Below are 18,109 nucleotides of genomic sequence, written 5' to 3'. Positions count from 1 at the left end.
CCTTATTTTTACGGCCCATCTGATGGAAAGTATTTACCGTCACCTACTTACAAGTATATGGCTATAAATGACATATATTTAGAATATTTTGCATTTTAATTCCTTTTATGTATTTACTGTGTCTGAGTTGCGCCATCTACCTTTCTTTCTGTATTTATCCATTCTTTATGGCAGGTTGTCTGTAAGAGATTGCTCTCAGCAATAAGACCGCCTTACTGTACTTATACAATTGTATCGTTGTGTTTGTAAATCTCTCTTGCTTATTTCCTATATTGTATAATTGTAGATATTCTACATTTAGTTGAATATACGGCTGCTACAACAGATTTATGGACTTCTGACAATAATAAAGCATACCTAACTATTACAATACTTATTGTTGAGGTTTTATTTATGTTACTTTTAAAAATAGAACTTATTTATTTTCTTGTTATGTCAATGAGTATTTTGTTTATTAGAGAAACGTCATTATTTTTAAAAACATCTATTATTGTACTAGGGAACAATATAATATATCTTTATTCAGTATCTTATATTTTTATTGTTTTATCCAACGAACCCTTCACACTTATAATTCAAAACTTTTTTCGCAAACTATTACTACTAGAGAGCTTACGAAGAAACATTCTTCTATTATTTTAGCAAGTGTGCTGAAGTCGATATTATCGAAGCCGTTTGGTAGGGGAAAAATTGATCAATCCATTTTTTTAAAGTAGTTATTACACCAATCTCAGTTAAATTTGTTATCTCATTAAAAATACATTATTTCTGTTTTTTCGTTGAGTTTATTTATGTTTCATTTAAGTTAATTTTAAAGCATGTATATTATTACATAAATTGTGTAAGAACATAATAAAACTGTTCATATTTGGATCTCATGAAAGTTCCTTGTTAGAATAAATTAAATTGGATTAGAACTTATTAGTAGGTGATTATAATATTTTAATTTGACTGATAGTTGATACAAGAGGTTTCTTGATTATGTATGACAGGTTTAGTTTGAAGGAAAAATCTATTTTTTACATTTTGTTTAGATTTTTTTTTGGAGAAAATGAATACGCATTTTCTGTGTAAAATTAATACTGTTTTATTCGTTTTAAAATTTTGGTCACTCGAGTTTTATATTCCGCGTGACTCGAGTCAATAAAAATCACTTGAGTTTTATCTTCACTCGAGTGGCATTCGAGTAAGTAACTTATCAGTACCGAGTGACTCGAGTGAAAAAAAATCACTCGAGTCCCATCACTAGACTGATGCAATAAAAAAAATTATACACAAAGGATGTCATTACAATCTGCTTAGTTTAGAACTAGATGGCGCTGTGTAATGTCCTAGATTTTTTAACCTTAGTTTTTTAAAACTACAAGTTAGAACTAATATTATCTATAGCAAATTACTAACCGAACAAGGATCTTCTTTGTATGTGAGTAGTAATTAATCTCGGTGCACTGTGGTAGACAGGAACATTTGGCGAGATTCTTCGGTAAATTGATAAGTATCTCGACGTTCCGACCGATGCACGCCATACCTTGGGCGTCGCACATCTCGCCATCTTAATTTCCCAACAAAATGGCGGGAAAATAGTATTAACTTTTAAATTCAAATTATTTCAACACAATAATTATCTGATAATTGAAAATTTTGTCTTAGAAAAGAACTATCTGTCACTTTGTGAGTTTTGGATTTTATAAAGTCAAGTAATGTATTATTTTTATTATTGTGTGCCAGTTTTATTTTTATTTGTTATACCAACCTCCTTTAACATGGAAGTAAGGTCTACAACCACAGAACATCATCGCCATGCGATTTCGACAGTGCATTTGACATAAACCGAAACTGTATGCCTGAAAAAATAAAAATAGTCATAAGAGCTTAGATATTAGATATTATAAATATATAGATATATAAATATTAGATATAATAACTTAGATATTAAAAATACATGATAAAAATACCTGTCAACACTGTTGAGGTTTTATTTAAGTTATTTTTAAAGATAGAATTTATTTATTTTTCTTGTTATGTCAATTGAGTATTTTGTTTATTAGGGAAACGTCATTACCTTTTTAAAACATCTATTTTTGTACTAGGGAACAATATTATATATCTTTATTCAGTATCTTATATTTTTATTGTTTTATCCAACGAACCCTTCACAAACACCTTAGGATTACTACAAAAAAAAAACTTCTGTCATGTGTAGTCAAAATAAGATTAACTTATTATAAAATTCTATTTAGAATTGGCGAAGAATGACGCGAAATCTTAACATCTTCATGTTTAGATGAATCCAATATAATAACCGTTCTTGCGAACAAACCTGATATCGTGGTGATGGATCGGGCACTCTCGAGGGTGTTTTTGGTGGATGTCACCATACCGCATGACGAGAACCTCGTGAAAGCCGAAACCGAGAAGAAGAGAAAATATCTCGACCTGGCTCACGAGGTGACCGAAATGTGGGGGGTGACATCTACCGAAATCATCCCAATCGTTATGTCGGTGAACGGTCTTATCCCAACCAGTCTCGAACAACATCTCAGACGGTTGGGATTCAGAGGCGGTTCACTTCCGGGAAAGATGCAGAAAGCGGTGCTCTTAGATTCTGCCCGCATTGTACGCCGGTTTCTCTCCCTGGGGCCCTGAACCCCAGCCGACTGTGCTTCTGCCGGGGGTTAGTTGCCATCTCCTCTCCTTAAGAGGGGAGATGAGAATTTTAGTGAAATTTAAAAAATAATAATAATTTATTTGGAACAAAAACATTGGTTACAATATTATTGAAAAACGATGATATCCGCAGAAGTATAAAACTGTGTCGCGAATATCAACGCCCTCCTCCTTATAGCAGGATTCCAAAATAGACAAAACGTATAGTAGTTATTACATCAACGAAGATAATTGTTTGTATCTAGCAACTAACCAACCACAATACTAAATAATAACTATAAACTACAATAAATAAAATAAAAAAGTAAAAATTTAAAAAAACAGTAGCCTACATGTTAACTTAAAAAATAAATAATAATAATGTGTGTGTATACGTGTGCGTGTGCGTGAGCGTGTGCATGTACGTGTGTGTGTATATGTGTGTGTGTGTATATGTGTGTGTGTGTGTTTGTTTGTGTGTGTGTGTGTGTGTGTGTGTGTGTGTGTGTGTGTGTGTGTGTGTGTCTGTGTGTGTGTGTGTGTGTGTTTGTGTGTGTGTGTGTATGCAGGTGTGAGAAAAGTTATAAATTTATTCGGAAAATTTTATAAGATCTTCTGTTTCATTATAAGATAAGGATTGGAGAAATTTTAAACATTTATCTTTGCATAAATGGTAAGGTAAAGGATATATCTTTAATTCTTTGTTTAAGCTATTATATAGAGAGGAACTAATATGCTGATAATGACGGCTCGCTATAGCAGTGCGTCGAGGTTCAACTTTACAAATTTTATAAGAATTACGCTTCGATTTTATCAGATTTAGTTCATACGGTTGTTCAGAATGCTTACGTAGCATAGTATTTAAAATAAATAATTGGCGAACAGTTAAAACCCGACAGAGCACATACAGTTCAATAGTGGGAAATAAAATTGGTTTTTTAGCCATTACTTTCAAAACAGCTCTTTGAGCCCGTTCAAGCTTCAGCAAAACTATAGATAATAAGCAAAAATATATAGATATCGGATCGATAACTAATTATAATGTTTAATAAATCGTCACGAAATTTTACTTGTAGAAAGGCATTTATTAATGAATGATAAAGGAATGGTAACCCTACCTGTACTAACGGTACAACACTGACGGGGCAACAGTGAGGGATAATAGGCGAGAATGAAAAGGCGGGTCAGTTAGCACATCGTGACGATACACTTGGAATTCAGCACGATGGTTTCCAGGGGGGATTACGTAAAAGTCGAGCTGCTATTGCTAGCAATGGAACTGGTAATCCGCTTTATTAATAATGCCTTCCCCTCCGGAGGATTTATCCTGCATTTATATGGGTCAATTCAGGACCTGCCGAGTAATTTAAAAATTATATGGGCTGTATGTAAGTGGAGCTAATATGTATACCCTTATAGAATTGCTGATCCATTCGTCCGGATATCTACATCGGCGTTGTTCCGGCGTCAGGTGCCTCACACTGGGCGCCGCCTGAATTTCCACTGCCTGAATAAAAAACATGCTTAGATAACACCGTAAACTTGCAAAATAAAGATATAGATCGGCCACGGCTTCGTATACTTTTTTTAAACAAAATATAGCCCATGTTACTAGCCAGTAATGTAGCATTCCATTTTCGTCTTATTAAAAGGAATATGCTGTACCAATATACAGTCTTCATCATCATCTTATCAGGCGTTAACAATTCACTGGTGAACATAGGTCTCGGTCTGTTGAGGCGATTTTGTCACACTTGGCAACCGAAGTTAGATTTCGGAGATGTTTAAGAGACTGTCCATTCCTCAACCATCAAATTCCCTTAGTCATCTCTTACGACATCCACAAAGAAGGAAGGGATGTTCTATTCTTTTTATTAATTTTTTTATATTATTATTAATTATTTCTCTGGCGTGTAAAGAGAGGGTTGACGTCAGGCAGGTGGCCGTTCGTAAAACTAAAAAACCAAATCTTTTTGTAATATGGATAAAATCATATTACGCCGACCCCAAATGATTGGGATAAGGGTAGGAAGATGATGATTTCTCTGGCGTGTAACATGTTTTACCTTAAAATCAATGATCAGCTCTTCACCAGACGAAACCTCTCCAGTGGGGTTCGAGATAGCTGTCGATATTTCAAATGGTGAATGAATAAAAAACTGAAAGAAAACGTTACGAAAATTAAAACATCAGGCAATTTGTCCTTTATATTATTATAAAATTTCATCAAAGATTAATGTCAATAAGTAATCCTATTGTAAAGACTGTATTCCTCACTGCATACCTGACGACAAGAGATTTTATAATGAAATAATTTAAATTTGTATTTTGTAATTGATGTGTACTTTAAAAATAATAATAATAATTTGTATAATTAATAATGTAACTGTAAACTGTGGGTATATACAGAGTGGCCCAAAAGTCCTTAGAAAAGTAAAATTTGAATTAAACGAAAACGGCGCGCGTGAGCGGTGCAAGGGAAGCGGGGGCAGTAACTTCGGTTTCTGGGAATTTAGTCGAAAATAAAGAGATTTATTTATTATTATTTATTACAATTTTAGGTTGTCGCTCCATCTAGTGAAGATCGACGACCTCAAATGTATTTACAGGAAGTCGGTGGATGCAAATTGGCCCAGGACCAGTCTTAATGACAATCTACGAGGAAGGGTTATATTCAGTAATGTACAGTTAACGACTTACATGATGATAATGATGTCTTTTACAATTAAAATGCACTCAAAAAACAAATCCTTCTTCAAGCTAATTGTATAAAAATTTCATTTCTCCCCTCTCTCTTCCTTTGAATATGCTCCCTGACTAAGAAGTAATCTTACTAAGCAATAATTAGCGAAATCACTATCAGAATTTAGTAAAGTCTAGCCTCTTACGCTTTTTTTATGTTACTTAGTTACTTAGTGAGTTTTTATGTTACTTAGAAATGGTAACAATCTTCTATAGACATGAACAGCACCGCAGATATTGTAGTATACTCTGTGGCAAGTCAATCTTTACGATTAATGAACTTCAATTTTTAAATAATGTTCTAAAAATTAAACATTTTTCACTGGGTTATCTGATAAAGACCAAGCAAATGAGTACAAATTAAAAAAAAAAATACTGACCCTTACTGTCTTGCTCATAGCGTCGATCCTTACAAAGCACTGTCCGCTGTGGTAATGACATTTGAGCAAATCATGCCCTATCCATTCTACGTCTTGCAGCGAGAACTGGTACTCCGAATACTTCGAGTTGAATGTCATACATAGCCCCACTTCAGTTATTACTGGAGTCCAGTGGACCTGGTGAAGATAATTTAGGAATTAATTCATTAATTTAAATTGGGTGAAGCCCCATTTGGAGTTTTTTTTTTATGGATGAAAATGGTATGGTAACCCCGCCTGCGCTAACGGGATACGCTCGCGGAGCACCAGTGAAGGGTGATAGATGAGAATGAAAACAGGCCAGTTAGCCCATCATAATGAATTCATCAGGAATTAACCATGATATAGGAATTAATCAGGGAGAACCGCGAGTAGGTCGACCTGGTTGGGTATATTGCTAGCAATAGGATTCTCAGTCTCCATTACTAACAATCCCTTTCCCCCTCTCCCCCATTTGGAGTTATAGGAGTAGCCAGATTGATACAGGGTCTTATTGGGAGAGATCTGTGTTCATTTATAGAATGCTAAAGGATTTTGACTGGGTTGACAATCTATCGGTCTATTTTTATTGACACTGTTAATAACAACTTTCTAATTACGTGTTCGGCCTGTTCGAGCAGGCGTTTCTTTTTTTTTATTATTATTCTACCGTCCACTTTTGTGTTTCTAGTACTGTGCCATCTTGTTGTTACTTGGACAATTGTAACGCCAGCTAGAACATTACTGTTAATCATCATCATCTTCCTACCCTTATCCCAATCATTTGGGGTCGGCGTAATATGATTTTATCCATATTACAAAAAGATTTGGTTTTTAGTTTTACGACCGGCCACCTGCCTGACGTCAACCCTCTTTTAGAACATTACTGTTAATATTTATATTAAATTAAACGCACTTATCAACTATTATCAGAGTTAATTCTAAAATAAACTCCATTTTGTCCGCGACGAGACAGACACGAATAGCACTATGACATTATGATATATTGGTACTTTGTTATTCGTGTGATCTCGGCACAGAGTGAGTCATCCCTTCCTTTTCTGTGGATGTCGTAAGAGACGACTAAGAGAACTTAACGGTCGAAGGAGGGACAGCAACGCCTCTTTTAAAATATAACCAAAGTCTAACTGCGGTTTTAAATAGGCTAGTAGAAATATGGGTGAGATAGAGAAATACAAAATTCATGATTTTGTTTGTTCGTCCTTAAAATACTACATGTCTGGGGGGAAGGGGATTGTTAGTAATGGGGATTAGCAACCCTATTACTAGCAATATACCCTATCAGATCAACCTCCTCGCGGTTTTCCCTGGAAACCATCGTGAAGCAGTTGTGTTTGCATGGCTGTGTTTCGGTTTGAAGGGTGGGATATGGCGTGAATTTACAGGGTACAGAGGAATAACACCTGAGTCCTCAGTAATGGCAACGCATGGGGGGTATCATGGGCGAAACAGTATACTCTGTTATGTCCATGGTACTGCTCATGTCTATAGGCGACGGTTACCACTTTCCATTAGGTGGGCCATCAGCTTGTTTGCCATTCTAAGTTGTATAAAAAAAAACTTCATATATCACCCCTTATTGGTGCCTCGCCAGTGTATATCAATAGCGCAGACGGGGTTACCATTCCATTATCATCCATTAAAAAAAAATACTACATGACCACTGAAACTTTAAAAAATTAGATATGACAGGTTCGATACCAACCGCAGTATTAACATCTGAGGTGATAATCTTCAGGAGCAGGGTCGGGTGCACGTGTATAGCTAACTGCAACAGATCGATGTCATTCAGAGTTTCGTCGTCCTGGTACTTCCAGAAGTTTTGCAAATTAGTCCGGAAGGACACGTCGGAGAGCAGTTCAATGAATTCGTAGTAGTACTGGTACCTATCAGGGTCTGACTCTTCTGTCACGTTCCAGAACCTAGTAATAGGAATAGAATAGCGTGAGAAGTGACATAGTAAGATAAAGGTCAAATTTGTAACGGAAGATATCATCTATAAAGGATGAGTTGTCTTGTTAACCAGATCCCTCTGGAAGTGCCAAAAGTGGTGGAAGACCGCCACTCGTCCAGATGGTTGAGATGAAATTTTAATTTATGGCGGATTGTTTCAGTTCAGAATAATGGTTTGAAATCACTGTTTCAGATTTGCCAACATGTCCCTGACACCCTGTATACGTTCAATATTGAAAACATGGTTGTTATAATGATGAAATCATCAAAGCAGACGCACAATTCAATAGCACTCTTCGCTTTGATCGGGTCCATCCGCTCTATGAAACACGCGGTCACCGCCGGGAAAGTGGTCCAGAAGCTTCTATAATCCCTCTGGAATGACACCACCACTGGTTCCAAGTTGTACCTCGTGAGCTGACTCAATGCGCAATAAACAGCGCCAGCAAACGCGCAAAGTGTTAATACAAACCATACTATTCTGGAAAAGACAAGGATTCTTATTACTCTACCATCATTAATATATGAACAATCAATTGATTTTTTTTTATACAACTTAGAATGGCAAACAAGCTAACGGCCCACCTGATGGAAAGTGGTAACCGTCGCCTATAGACATGGGCAGTACCATGGACATAACAGAGTAAACTGTTTCGCCCATGATACCCCACATCTCTTGTCACCTAACATCCCTCACTGGTGCCCCGCCAACGTATATCGTTAGCGCAGGCGGGGTTACCATTCCATTATAACCCATTAAAAAAACACTAAAAACATATCACGCCGACCGCAAATAATAATTGGGATAAGGGTAGGAAGATGGTGATGATGAATAAACTAACGGACCTGCTTATAATATGAAATTACCAAGTAAGTACTGGCCACATGGGAATGAAAAAAAAAGAATTTTCAAAAAGAACTGCTAACATTGTCATCTGTCAAAATATGGTGTGAATTTTAAGTCTTCTGAAATTTTTTTAATAAAATTTAAAGTGTTAAATTAAATTACCTTTCGAACCAATGTACAGAACCCTCCACAGTATGCCTGAGTCCATGTAGACTGGTCTCTCGACAGAAGGCCGCATAGATATTGTATGCGGGAGTTATGGAGGCCTTGGTGGACTCAATTGCAGCTTTCGTCCGTGAGAGACAGCTGAATATAGCAGTATGTTTCTTTTGATTCCTTTGCCTCTTATGTACTTTTATCGCCATTATTAAAAAAAAAATTAAGATCACTCTTATACCTAGTACTTTAACAGTTCTTCACTGGACCTCTATTTAGCGTTAAAATTCACCATGGGAATGGTTTAAATAAAACACGCATTTATTTGGAAGTAAGTAAATATTGATTTATTTACCAGATAAGATCAGTATTGTATTCGTAAATGTCGGGATTTGTCAACGAAATTAAATAATTTGACCAATTAAGTAATTTTAGCCGAATATAGATACATTACCCAACTAATCTATGATCCCTGCTTGTACAAACTAATTATTGTTAATGTTTTTTTTTTTTTTATAACAATAGATTCTTGCGTTTTTGGTCATTATGTGCTTTTTATTATTTTGCCTTATAATGCCGTAGGAATTAATCTGTTTAAAAAGAAATTTTATTAAAATATAAAAAATTGTATTCCAGTAATAATTATTGAGTTATTGAAAAAATGAAAAGCGGAAGGACTTAGGTTTCTTCAGGGTCGGCAACGCACGCGTAATACCTCTGTTATTGCAGGTGTTCATAGGCTACGGTAACCGCTTACCATCAGGTGGGCCGTATGCTTGTTTGCCACCTCAGTGGTATAAAAAAAAACTTGTTTGTCATTCTGAGTTGCATACAAAATAACTAACACACAAACAGACTAGTTCTAAAAAATATTGTTTTGTCTTCTATCACTCTTTACCTTGTAATCTTGGCATAGCATAAGCCACTCCTTCCTTTCCCATAGGTGTCGTAAGAGGCGAGTATAGGAACTTAATAGTCGATGGATGGGCAGCAGCGTCCCTTTTAAAACATCACCAAAGCCTAACAGCGAACAGCCCGCTTTTGCCAAACGTGGCAACTACTGGCAAAACCTTCCTTTTTGCGAGAGGCTCTTTTTCAGCAGTGGACAGTTTACAGCTGATATGACGATGTTCACTCCTTTCTCTCTTCCATGTACAGACATTGTTCGGTTACATATTTTTTATGTTTTTTTTTTTTTGATCTGTGAAAATGGTATGGTAACCCCGCCTGCGCTAACGGGATACGCTGGCGGAGCACCAGTGAAGAGCGATAGATGAGAATGAAAACAGGCCAGTTAGCCCATCATGATGAATTCATCAGGAATTAACCATGATAGTTTCCAGGGGGAACCGCGAGGAGGTCGACCTGGTTGGATATATTGCTAGCAATGGGATTCTCAGTCTCCATCACTAACAATCCTTTTCCCCCCAATTTTTTTATGTTAGTAAGATTTGTTCCAGGTGGTGGGAGTACTGACGTTTGCATACTTGGTGTACCAGTACTGGAATCTGCTCTTCATGGGGCAAGCCGAGAACGACCTTGACTGCCGCCACTCTACGCGGTCTCGTTCACGCTCCAGGTAAATAGGTGATCATTAACCGACTTAAAAGAAGTAGGTTTCTTTTTTATACAACTTAGAATGCCAAACAAGCTAACGGCCCACCTGATGGAAAGTGGTAACCGTCGTCTATAGACATAAGCAGTACCATGCACATAACAGAATATTCGCCCATGATACACCCCATGCGTTGCCATTCCTGTGGACACAGGTGTTATTCCTCTGTACCCAGTAAATTCACGCCATATCTCACTGCTTCACGGTTGAAACACGAATGGGACAGAGGTACCCAAGCAATCGACTTTTGTACAAAGTCTCCCTCTGGTAGGTTCTCAATTCATTAGTATTTTTTGAATACGTCTGGTAGTTTATTTACCATTTATAAAAATAATAAATACAGTTGATTTTAATGAGAAGAGATACAAAAGGCGGCCTTATCGCTAAGCAATCTCTTGCAGACAACCTTTGGGTAGAGGACATTGAGAAAAAGGCAAAGGGGCAAATTGTTTTTGAAAACTGACAGATGTTTTTGTATATATATTTTTTGACTATCGTATATCCTTACTTCATCATCATCATATCAACTGCCCCTGGGTGGCGAGGGGGGGGGGGGAGTTCCATCCCTCGCCCTCCCTTAGTCGCTTCTTATGACACCCACAGGAAAGGAAGGTGTGGGCTATTCAATAGCGAATCAACACGACCAAATAGTATATGCCTATTATTTTATAGTTGATGGATACCAATAAATCGGTTTTTAGGGTTCCTTACGAAAAAGGTACAAAGAAACCCTTATGTTAGATAGATACTCTTTATTGTTTCCTCCAAAAGATTACAATAGTAAACTTATTATAAATATAAATAATTACAAGAAATAATCACAATGAGAAAACAATGAGCGACCTTATCGCTAAGAGCGATCTCTTGCAGGCCACCTTTGAATAGACAGAAGTATTATCCTTATCGTGCGATTTTACCCATTCATCCGTCTGTATGTGTTGTTGTGTGTTGTATTATATCTCAGGAATTACTAATGCTAGCGATATTTAATTTTTATTTTATTATTGCATCACCTGCAATCCACGGCGAAACGCCGGCATAAAAAGCAAGTATGTAAGTTCTATTTACCTGCAAAAAATGATTTCATAGCATTAAGTCCTGATAGTATATTTAAAAAGTCGCTTTGTCTTCAACACACATCTGACCAGTTTTTTATTATTATATTTAAATGTACTTAGAAAATATTCGAATATAGGTCATGTTCGAAGTCAAGGACGAGGTCCGGTAGCTACCGAGACTACAAATTAGAAGAGAAACATGGCCGCCGAGGACGGAAGCCGCATCGACGATGCCCTGACTGTAGCCTCTGCAATTTTGACGATGAAAATTAAGGTTACAGAATATGGCACAAAAGGCGGCAAAATTTAATAAAAGAACTGTCAAATGTCAAAAGAGTTTTTCTATTCGATAGCAGGCAAAGGAACTAGATGTCATGTTATTTATGAATATTTTTTTTTATTTATTGGTGTTGCAATAAATAAACATATTATTTTTTGATATGTATGTATTATTATATCAAACAACTTAATATATTGAAATTTCGTTGTGTGGTATATGGCTGCTTCTTATTATGGATGATAATTGAACGGTAACCCTAGCAGTATTGTGTAACAGCGAATTTGCCTGCGTAAATCAGTAAATCTATAAAGTATAAGTGCTAAGTTAGGATATAATCTATCCGTGTACTAATTTTCATTTAAATCCATTCAATGTTTTTTGGATGAACGATAAATAAACCATGCATCTTCCATCCATTGTTATAAATAGGCCTGTATATTTGTAATTGGACCAATATCTATAATTTATAATTACAATATTGCTATATAATTTATTATCCTCCTCTAGTTACAGATTAATATTTATTATGTTATTAGGATTTTCTTTTTCTATGGCTATTCTTTAAAATATTGGTATTGAGGGTTCGAAGGGCGCATATATTATTTATAATCCCAATCCATACAGAAAATAAAACACCATCTCTTTAAGCTTTCCAATGACAACTCTATATTTTAAATTATTATTTAATATTATTATTTGAAATTTATATAAATTATCTACATTCTAATAGTTTACAAATAGCCAGTTCGAAGTTTAACAATTCATTATTTGGGAATTTTAATAATATTTAATAGCGACACTAATTTGGAATAAAAAAAAATGTTATGTCAGTGTCAAATTGACTGCCTTAATATTATTTTTGTTTTGCTGTTAACCTCTTTGTATGTAATTATAAATTGTTTATATTTATTTTCTTTTTTAATTAAATATCTATTTATAAGAAGTAAAAATATGGAGGATGACAACGACATTACCATAACAGAGATCACCAACATAAAGAACATGATTTATATACCGGACGGTACGTTTATTTTTAATTTTCATTTTTTTTTTTACTTATTCCATAATATAACTTTAATTCAATCTATCTAAATATACATATTTTTCAAATTTTTTAATTCATTTACTTATGAACATGTTAACTACATTTAAGTATGTTGTACTAGCTGTATTTTCCGGCTTCGCCCATGTGAATCAGTACATAAAGTATCCTGTGTGCTAAGTTACGAAATAACCTCCCTGTGTACCAAATTTCAATTAAATACATTGTGGTTTTTGCGTGAAAGAGTAATAAACATTCATCCACTCATGTATTGTTACTTAATTTCTTATATTAATAGGATGTTTTTGTTTGTATTCAGCTTCGAAATTTTGAGATATCATTTTCATCTAAATAAATTTATTATTGGTTTTATTCAATCTAAATTAGATTTTTTTTAACATCTTGGTACATAATTGGTACACATTATTGGTACAAATCTTATCTGAGAAATCAGTTCCAGTAATGATAGGGCTGATATACCTGAAGCTATATATACCTAAACTGACCAATTGGGGGCTAAGGGATTTTTAGTAATGAAGACTGAGAATCCCATTTTCCAGGCCAGGTCAACCTCCTTATGGTTTTCCTTAGAAACTATCATGGTTAATTACTTGTGAATTTGTCATGATGGGTTAACTGGCCTGTTTTCATTCTCATCAATCACCCTTCACTGGTGCTCCGCCAGTGTATCTCGTTAGCGCAGGCGGGGTTACAATTCCATTTTAACCCATCAAAAAAAATCTGACCAATTACTAGTGATACACCCCATCAGGTTGACCTCCACATGGTTCCCTCTAGAATTTATCACAATGGGCTGACATCTTTCATCGTCACTTATCAACCCTCACTGGTACCCCACCAGCATATATCGATAGCGCAGGTGAGGTTACCATATCATTATCATGATCATATACTATGGCACACGCATGAAGGAAGGGTAAGAAAGGAGATTGTTAGTTTATATATTTTGTTTTTGTATTTTTATTATTTGTGCTTTTTTATTTTTATTCTTTTGTCTCTTTTGCTGTGTATTATGTGTATGTTTTTTTTTTATTGTAATTTGTGTGCTGTAAGTAATGTAAATAAATTATTTAGCTATCTATCTATCTATCACCCTTTAAAAAAAAGATACCTGTAGAAGATAAAAGGCCTTTGAAAATTAAAAACAAAGCATGATAAAATTTAAAATAAGAACAAATAGAGAGAACAATGATTAATCTATTCATTTTTAAAAACCATATATTTTCATATTATGACTGGCCTATAGTTTATAGTCATGTAAAAATAAATCTATTTTTAAAAAGTTATTAAAGCAGCATTTATTGAAGAAGAATTTATTTAATAATATTAAAAAACTTGGATTGGTCGCCTGGTAGTGACTGCTTTTAACATAATAATTGTTGTGGTGAATTATTATTTATATTGTATGTTTAATTAATTAATGAAATATTTATGCATCATTTATGTAAGTATGTATCTATATAATACAATTTTACCTTTGGCTGTTAAATTGGCTACACAGGTTATACTCTGGGTCTGTTATACACGTCCGTCTAACTAACTTCAGGCTGTAGCTGAAAATAATTACTTTGCTTTTAAGCAAAACTATCACAGAGCTGTAGCCTATTTGGGTCACTGTGACACACTTGATGAAGACATATTTCCATATTTCATCTTTTATTATATATTTAAAAATAATATAAATAATCTGATTGTATAAATTCATTTGTTAATTTACGTGTGTCATAAATGGCTCAAATAAAAACACTTTATTCTATGATATCTATCTATCTATTTTTAACATGTTTTAATGTGACATACTTGTAATTACTTACACATATGTGTATAGTTTGTATTAACAATTTATCCCAGGTTTGCACAGGTAAATAAACAAAAAGATATATTAGTATTTTTTCCTTTTTTTTATGGATGATAGATAATGGAATAGTAACACCGCCTGCGTTAACTGTATACACTGGCGAGGCACCAATGAGAGATGAATGGGAATGAAAAGACAGGTCAGTTAGCCCACCGGATTATACACCTGGAATTCGACATTGTGGTTTCCAGAGGGGACCATGTGGATGTCGACCTGACATACCCTGTCAAATATTGCTAACATAAAATTTGTGGGGGGAAAGGGATTGTTAGTAATGGAGACTGAGAATCCCATTGCTAGTAATATACCCAACCAGGTTGACCTCCTCGTGGTGTTCCCTGGAAATGACGATGAAACCAGGTCAGTTAGCCCATTGTGATGAATTACCCGCATGGTAATTGACTTGATAAGGTATATTGCTTTCTCCTTTTCCCCCAAAATTAGTATTATATATTAGCTTTTATAGGCAAATTTTTAATACTTTGCACTGTATTATTTATTTGATGTTCCATTAAGAAAAATAGAGTTGACTAATCAAGCTCCCCTATCTCTTGCATTGAAATTACTTTGCTTTGAAGGGTAGACAGGTATGGCAAGGTATGGCAGTGAATTTACAGGGTACAGAGGAATAACACTTGAGTCCTCAGGAATGGTAACGCATGGGGGGTATCATAGGTGAAACAGTATACTCTGTTATGTCCATATTCCATTCCATAATTCACATATGGTTTCCATCCATGCATAGAATAGTGACAATCCGAAAGTGCGACATATCGCCTTCATTCATTCACATCTCCAATTACTACCAAGTCCTTTGCCTCACCCTGTCAGGTTAACATCCACACTGATCCTTTTTAAAAACCATTGTAGTGGCTAACTTCATTTAAATCCTCATTCCTTCATCTTTCACCCAATCAAATTAGTATAGTATAGTATCTTCAAAAGGGGGGTAAAGAGGTTTCATCAGGGTCGGCAACGCACGCGTAATACCTCTGGTACTGCAGGTGTTCATAGGCTACGGTTAACCACTTGTAATCAGGTGAGCTGTATGCTTGTATGCCACCACAGTGGTATAAAAAAAAATATGACGTTTCATTTTCTTTTCCCAGACAAGCCCCTAATGCAACTCTTCAGAAGGCTGATAGGGAATGACAGCAAACAAAACACAGTACTGACAAACGCGCAAATCTTAGATATCCTGCACAAAGATTTGAATACAGAAGTTATGTACACACACGACTTGGAAATTGAGATCTACCTGAACGTTATAAAGAAATTCCTCAAAGATTGGCCGCAGTGGGATGAGTTCGACAAATCCGTGAACTTGTTAATGTCGAAAGGCGATATAGAAGCTACTAAGAAACTTCTAGACGTGAAGTATAATAATTTTAAGGATTATTTAAAAACCAAATTGGATATAGCGAAACCGCTCGTCAAGGACGCCCTAAAAAGGCTAACGCCGATCAATAATGATGATGATAAACCAATGAATGTGGTGATGGAAGTGAACTGTACACGGTCGCAGCTGAATAGGCTGTTCTTTAGGCGGCCCAACACCGCTTACAAGAATACAATATTCAACATTGTGGAAGGGCCATCGAAGATATTACTGAATAGTATATCAGTACAGGCAATGCTAAACTGGTTCCATGTGAAAGTGGATATAAATTTACCGTTTTTCACATATCGCTCCGGTATGACACACATATTAAAACATATTTTAGTTAATAAAAAGTTGAACATCACACTTGAAAATGAGAAGGAACTAAGTCTGCAGTTGCAGAGGAGTGCGAACAGGAAGAACTCATCGTTTGTCAAATTGGACGATGTTTTATATGTATTAGATGGGATATTAAGTAATATGCCACAAGATTATATGAATAGAGAGTTAATAGTAGCTTTAATTAATCAAATACAAACGGATTTGCAGAAAAATCACCCGTCTGTCGGTCTATATTTGACGTACTATAGGAAATATTTGAACAAGTATCCGTATGTTAGATATTTGTACGCCGAAGTGCCAGGTGTTAGTAGTACCGTTAATAAATATGATTTGCAGTTACAGGAGACTGTGTATCCCATTGTGTATTATGAGATTGGCAAGTTTGCTAGATCAGAGATGAGAAATAAGATGTTTTTATACTCCCAGTGGGTGAAATGTGAATGTATTTTGTGTAATAAGACATTTTCAGGGTTGGACATGACGGAGAAATTGAAACAACATATTCTGGAATATCACTTTGACGAACCTGATTGGCAGTGTACAAATTGTAAATCCGTATTCTCTATGATAAATTTAACTGAACGTAGATGGGAGCATCAGTGTTAACTGTATTCCACTAGATACTAGCTGTTCTCCACGACTTTGCCTGCGTGCTTCGATCTATACTATGTGTTAAGTTGGGATATAATCTACCCGTGTGCCAAATTTCATTCAAATTCATCCAAAAGTGACAAACATATCTTCACAAATTTGCATTTATGGTATTAGTACTTGTCAACTCAAGTAAGAAATGAAATGGGATTTAATCCCCCTTATGTATAAAACTTTAAACATGTAATAAAACTGTTTAAGCTATTGCAGTGTTGTCTTTTTATTCTATTTTTTTTTTTATATAAAAGCTGGAATTTAAATCATCGGAATTTATGGGCTTTTTTTTAATGGATGATAATGGAATGGTAACCCCCCTGCGCTATCGGTATACACCGGCGGGGCACCAGTGAGGGATGATAAGTGAAAATGAAAGAACAGGTCAGTCAGCCCACCGTGACAAATACACCTGAAAATCAGCTCGATAGTTTCCAGGGGGGACCACATGGAAGTCGACCTGTTAGAGTATATTGTTAGCAATGGGACTGGTAATCCGCATTACTAACAATCCCTGCCCCCCCCCCCCCATTCCTAAAGATTACAGTATAAAAATACTATATTAATGTTTCTTCAAACTCTGCTACATGCACTAGTAAATAACAAGACCCTAGCCTACCAGATCAATCTCCGCGTGCTCCCCCCTGGAAACCATCATACTGCATTCCAATTGTTTTTTTTTTTACAACACGGGGCAAACGAGCATGCGGCTCACCTGATGGTAAGTGACTACCGCCGCCCATGATCACCCACAACACCAGCGGCATTGCAGGTGTGCTGCCGGCCTTTTAAATATGTATATGCACGAAGGGCTAACTGACCTTCCCGGGGAGAAAGGGATTGTTAGTAATGGAGACTGAGAATCCCATTGCTAGCAATATACCCAACTAGGTCGACCTCCTCGCGGTTCCACCTGGAAACTATCATGGTTAATTCCTGATGAATTTATCATGATGGGCTAACTGGCCTGTTTTCATTCTTATCTATCACCCTTCACTGGTGCCCCGTCAGCGTATCCCGTTAGCGCAGGCGGGGTCACCATTCCATTATCATCCATTAAAAAAAATCTCTATAGAGAATCTCGGCAGGGAGTTTATTCCACAG

General features: G+C 35.8%; 2 protein-coding genes and 1 long non-coding RNA gene across 4 annotated transcripts in view; 2 read left to right on the top strand and 1 right to left on the bottom strand.

Annotated features, from left to right (window-relative positions):
- The window catches only part of LOC113510127 (uncharacterized), a 33,094-nt gene extending 24,107 nt beyond the window's left edge, over positions 1–8,987 (bottom strand). The window contains exons 1-7 of the mRNA XM_052898141.1: positions 8,770–8,987; positions 8,041–8,241; positions 7,513–7,729; positions 5,769–5,945; positions 4,713–4,805; positions 4,058–4,153; positions 1,754–1,844 (exon numbers count right to left, since the gene is read on the bottom strand). Of these exons, the coding sequence (XP_052754101.1) occupies positions 1,754–1,844; positions 4,058–4,153; positions 4,713–4,805; positions 5,769–5,945; positions 7,513–7,729; positions 8,041–8,241; positions 8,770–8,972 (1,078 nt within the window). The 5' untranslated portion in view covers positions 8,973–8,987. The remainder of the gene's footprint in view (positions 1–1,753; positions 1,845–4,057; positions 4,154–4,712; positions 4,806–5,768; positions 5,946–7,512; positions 7,730–8,040; positions 8,242–8,769) is intronic.
- An 8-nt stretch (positions 8,988–8,995) lies between these two features.
- Positions 8,996–11,594, top strand: LOC116413152 (uncharacterized). Its single transcript, XR_008253220.1, has 3 exons — positions 8,996–9,094; positions 10,224–10,342; positions 11,574–11,594. It is a non-coding gene; the product is annotated as an uncharacterized LOC116413152 (long non-coding RNA).
- Positions 11,595–12,548: 954 nt separating this feature from the next.
- LOC113510122 (uncharacterized) lies at positions 12,549–17,220 on the top strand. 2 transcript variants are annotated; one of them, XM_052898632.1, is made up of 3 exons: positions 12,600–12,737; positions 14,695–14,776; positions 15,747–17,220. In XM_052898632.1, exons 2-3 carry the CDS (start codon positions 14,755–14,757, stop codon positions 16,964–16,966), a joined length of 1,242 nt encoding a protein of 413 aa, XP_052754592.1. In that variant the 5' UTR covers positions 12,600–12,737; positions 14,695–14,754; the 3' UTR covers positions 16,967–17,220. The 2 variants fall into 2 exon arrangements, with proteins under 2 accessions (XP_026749345.1, XP_052754592.1); XM_026893544.3 differs by lacking the exon at positions 14,695–14,776 and having other exon boundaries at positions 12,549–12,737.
- Positions 17,221–18,109: the final 889 nt, after the last annotated feature.

This window comes from Galleria mellonella, unplaced genomic scaffold (assembly GCF_026898425.1).
Source record: "Galleria mellonella isolate WM207_F2 unplaced genomic scaffold, CSIRO_AGI_GalMel_v1 utg121, whole genome shotgun sequence".
Taxonomy (NCBI): Eukaryota; Metazoa; Arthropoda; class Insecta; order Lepidoptera; family Pyralidae; genus Galleria; species Galleria mellonella.
This window is presented reverse-complemented; position numbering and strand designations above follow the sequence as displayed.

Bases quoted from the DNA above. Each gene is read 5' to 3' on its own strand.
- LOC113510122 (XM_026893544.3), top strand. From the start codon at position 12,668: ATGGAGGATGACAACGACATTACCATAACAGAGATCACCAACATAAAG. The intron at 12,738-15,746 runs GTACGTTTATTT...TTCTTTTCCCAG, and splicing joins CATGATTTATATACCGGACG to ACAAGCCCCTAATGCAACTC.